Source organism: Pinus tabuliformis, chromosome 6 (genome assembly GCF_031772625.1).
Source record: "Pinus tabuliformis cultivar Carrire ecotype Pingquan chromosome 6, CPIR1, whole genome shotgun sequence".
NCBI lineage: Eukaryota > Viridiplantae > Streptophyta > Pinopsida > Pinales > Pinaceae > Pinus > Pinus tabuliformis.
Genome location: NC_142292.1, coordinates 2,077,862,659 through 2,077,867,172, shown reverse-complemented (window position 1 = coordinate 2,077,867,172; position 4,514 = coordinate 2,077,862,659). Strand labels below are relative to the sequence as shown.

The window sequence follows — 4,514 nt, the reverse complement described above, 5'->3', positions numbered from 1 at the left end:
ACTCCATAGAAATTTTTGTTGTATTCATCTAAAGGATCTCAAAATACATTTGGGGTTGGAAATTGTAGAGAATAGGTAAATATAGGGCTTGAAGAAATATTTTTAGGAGGAGTACCCTTATTGCTATGTTTAGATACTAGAAGGTACAACAATTATTTTTTTCTCTGAGCTTTTAGAGAACTTCCTTCCAATCGTTAGTTTTCATGGAAGACTCAAATATGGAGCATGAATTTATTTATGTGTAAAGTGGTTGATTTGATAATTTAGGGTATGAAAAATATGTGTTTACATAGTGGGGGTGTTGAAAATTAAAATCTTGTATTTTGAAATATTGATGGTGGGGGTCAAGCTATAGATAAATCATGGATAAGCTTCAACTCTTTAGTTTCTCTTAGTGTGGTGGAGCGAGTATGTAAGGTATCATAAAAAAGATTTTGATGAGATTTTAGAAAGTTTCCCATTATATTTTTCAATACTTTGAGGGATCCTTGGGATACCACTTAATGGATATTATTCCCAAGGGATTCAACATCGAGAATGAAGAGAAACAATGATAAAATTTCCATTGGATGAATTATGTATGAGGAAATCAAGGAGTCATAAGGGCTTCCATTGAGAAGGATGAAAAATAATGGGGAGGGAAATAGAGTATTGGCATTATGATTTTAATTAGAAGAGTGTCGAATGAGTAAAATTTCCAAATTTAACCACTCAAAACATCTCAATGCATATATGATATCAATCACATCCAAACAAAAGGATGCACTATCTATATATATATAGCTTATTTTATTATAAATGTTTTTGTAAGAACCAACCTACTGCTACATTGATTTACTGGCATCAACTAGAAGGAGGGACTAATCCCCTCAAATTAATTATGATCACTAACCACAAGAAGACACTAGTCCCCCCAAATAATTTAGTAGAACCCACTGTTATCTTTGAAAATGCTGTTGTCAAAATTTTTTTAGCCTAGCTTAAAGACAGGGTGTTTTCGGAGCGCCAGAATTCTTTTAGCAGTTTCGCAGCGCTACTTGTTTAGCTGGTTTCGTAGCGTGCTACGAAATTGGGAATTGGTTCGAGTTTTCAGTAGAGGCCCAAATCCTAGCATGCCTATTGTACACTGGCTACAACTGCTGTGGATGAGGTTGATGTGCTTAAAGGTCTAATGCTGACTAAAGGATATAACTCTGGTGTTATGCATTATTTTCTGACAATGTGCTGGCTACCTCTGTCGTGGTTAATTCAACCATACTGAATGCCAAGGAACCTGAAAAGCATGTTTTTCATCTTGTAACGGATAGATTGAATTTTGGGGCTATGAAGATGTGGTTTTTAGAAAACCCTCCAAGCAAAGCTACAATACATGTTGAAAATGTTGATGATTTCAAATGGCTAAATTCTTCCTATTGTCCAGTTCTAAGGCAGCTTGAATCTGTAGCAATGAAAGAATATTATTTTAAGGCAGATCATCCAACTACTCTAGCAGCGGGTTTTTCCAATTTGAAGTATCGAAATCCAAAATACTTGTCTATGCTAAATCATCTTCGCTTTTATTTACCACAAGTTTACCCTAAACTGGACAGGATCCTCTTTTTGGATGATGATATCGTGGTACAGAAAGATTTGACTGCACTCTGGTCTGTCAACCTCCAAGGAAAAGTAAATGGTGCAGTTGAAACATGTGGCGAGAGTTTCCATCGCTTTGACAAATATCTGAACTTTTCTAATCCTCACATAGCCCAGAACTTTGATCCGAACGCTTGTGGTTGGGCATATGGGATGAATGTTTTTGACTTGAAAGAATGGAAGAAACGTGATATAACTGGCATTTATCACAAGTGGCAAAGCATGAATGAGGACAGGGTATTGTGGAAGCTTGGAACACTGCCACCCGGTTTGATTACATTTTACAACTTGACCTTCCCTCTGAATAGTTCCTGGCACGTATTGGGCCTAGGATACAACCCAAGTGTCGAGTTTTCAGATATTGAAAATTCAGCTGTCTGTCACTATAATGGAAACATGAAGCCTTGGTTAGAGATAGCAATGAGCAAATATAGGTCTTACTGGACAAAATATGTAAAATTTGATCATCCATATTTACAACAATGCAATATCAGTTAAATGGTTATCATTTGCTATGCCAGTACTTGTCGGAGGAAGTGCATTTATATCCCTATTCACTTTGGTCCGTTTTCTGTTTCTATACATATGTCCATGGAGTTTAGGATATCTGTATGTATTCATTTGTTGATGGAGTTTCTTGTTCAAAACATCCATATGCGGTTTTGGGTGATGTTCCTAGGTATTCAGAGCTAGATTTAAAGCATTCCAGAGCACGCCAAAAAATGAAACATGCGGTGATCTGAGTTATAAATACAATGCAATCTCTCAACAAATGCAATGTTAATGAAGGAGTTTTTCCCAAATGATATGTGTCAACACACGGGTCTATATGGGAGCACCGCTTTCATATTATGGCTGAGGACTATACAAATGGGCCGGTGGAGATTTCTTCTGCTGTGGGTGAAACCGATTATGGAAAAGTGACAACATACGTGTTAACTGTATGACACATGGCCTCTACAACAGCGCGCTGGATTGTGGGATTATGTTTGTGGAATTGCCGGGTGTTATAGATCATTCTGTTCATGCGCAAATGGAGGAAGACAAATTGAGCCATTGACACAAGATATCTCAACTCTTTCTTTTTCGCCTTTGATTTGCGTTGTTGGGACTGTTTTGCCGGAGTTTATCAAGTGGGGACAAAGGGCGAAATTGATGCTTGGTGGAATGAGCACGTTTACCCTGAAAAATGCGGGTTCCATGGAATATGTGAGATTTTTACGGAGTTAGTTCGCCAAACAAGGAAATTCCAAGGGCGCAGAGGATCTTTCGAGTATGATGTGAACCAAGACCCCATGTTCATACAATTAATGAAGCTGTTGTATATTATTATGAGACAAGATGTCATTCGTGTGGCTAATTTTTCCGACCTCAGATCGATCACCCTGGCTTGCATAACACAGTGCATGGCAATATGAGAAATTGTTAAATTCATTTCAGAATCAAAGAAGATCGAGGTTGCTTCCAGAAGAAACAAATGGATCCTTGGGTCTACTTAATTCACCGGTTCATATCACAGCTCTGAAATTTGAGAATAAAATTAACCAAGCTCTTCATGGCCTAAAAAACAAAGTCTCAAGAAGCAGAATATAAGTTTGCCCAAGAAAAACTATATTCCTAGAAAGATTTTCTATTGTTCCTCTTTTAGGAGCTAGACATAGCAAACAATGAATTTACAAATGTTTCATCCTCATCCTCTTTGGAAAACTTTGATGATTTGCTTGTAGGTGTTTCAGATCGAGTTGGAAGACTGAGGAAAGAGAGCTGGGACTAAATGCTAAACTAGTAAACTATGTTCCAGCCAAAGTATCTCCAGAAAGCAGAGGAATCCGGGCATGCTGTTTGAGTTTTTTAGGAAAAACTATTGACATTGAAGCCTGGCAGCTAAACAGGATTACTTGCAAATTGTTGTTCATTTGTTGGAATGAGGAGATAGTCTGCTAGATAAAAAGTGTAAAGTTGGGGTGGCTGAACTTCATGCATGTTTTCATATCTGTTGAAGCAAAACTGAGATCTTACAGAACCACTCTTCCAGTTTCAACACTTTAGCTTCTAACTAGATGCAGTTTGGATGTTTGATGCGCGGTTTGAGCCATATTCAATCTCATTTTGTGCAATCTCATAAGATCACCATGGTTGATAGCTAAGAACAGTGTGCTTCATGGCTACGACAGTGTGCTCCATGATTTTCTTATGAAGGCTTGATTTATTTGTGGTATGTGACAAATCTATCTCCTTCAGATGTGAGGAGTATCTTGAGCAAAAGGTTATGTAAATTTAGAATCGATTCAGAGATAGTGTATATGTCCTTCAAAAATATACATCAAGAGATGGTGATGCAGGATCCAATGGCTTCAGGTAATGGTAATGAACCACTAGATTCTACTGTAAGGCATAAAGGAAGAATAGATGAACCCTAAAGGTAGGGTAGCATGTGAAATGTTTTAAGCAGTACCATCATCATGACAAAGCAAATCAAGCAAAAAACTTCACCAGCTGCCCTTGCACTAACTGTAAATGTGTTAAACGTTGTGCAGAAAGGTTGAGGCTATTAATCATGCTTATTTACAAGTTGCCCTCATAACCTTTTCCAAAGCATCAATTAGGCATAATGAATTTTTAAAGGCAGGGAAGAAGACTGTGTTTTCTAAATCACACAGCAGTTTCGTAGCGCGCTACGAAACTGCTGTAGGTGATGATTTTAAGCGCAGAGCAGCTAGTGTGATACTGTGAGCGGGAGTTGAGGAAGAGAAGCACCTGTCTATCAATACCACCTACAGCACATCAGAAACATGGCAGCATTTCATACCTGGGGTAATTAAAAGAGCTGAGACATGTTGCTGAACTTTCGGAGGATGTTGGGAGACAGTGACCGTTAAAAT

At 37.9% G+C, this 4,514-nt stretch overlaps 1 protein-coding gene across 1 annotated transcript; it reads left to right on the top strand.

Annotated features, from left to right (window-relative positions):
- The first annotated feature begins 1,205 nt into the window (after positions 1-1,205).
- Positions 1,206-2,229, top strand: LOC149267564 (polygalacturonate 4-alpha-galacturonosyltransferase-like). Its single transcript, XM_089399122.1, has one exon. It carries the CDS (start codon positions 1,324-1,326, stop codon positions 2,128-2,130), a length of 807 nt encoding a protein of 268 aa, XP_089255248.1. The 5' UTR covers positions 1,206-1,323; the 3' UTR covers positions 2,131-2,229.
- The last annotated feature ends 2,285 nt before the right edge of the window (positions 2,230-4,514 follow it).

What these genes read in the sequence shown, in the direction of transcription:
- LOC149267564 (XM_089399122.1), top strand. Translation starts at nt 1,324, where the DNA reads ATGAAGATGTGGTTTTTAGAAAACCCTCCAAGCAAAGCTACAATACAT.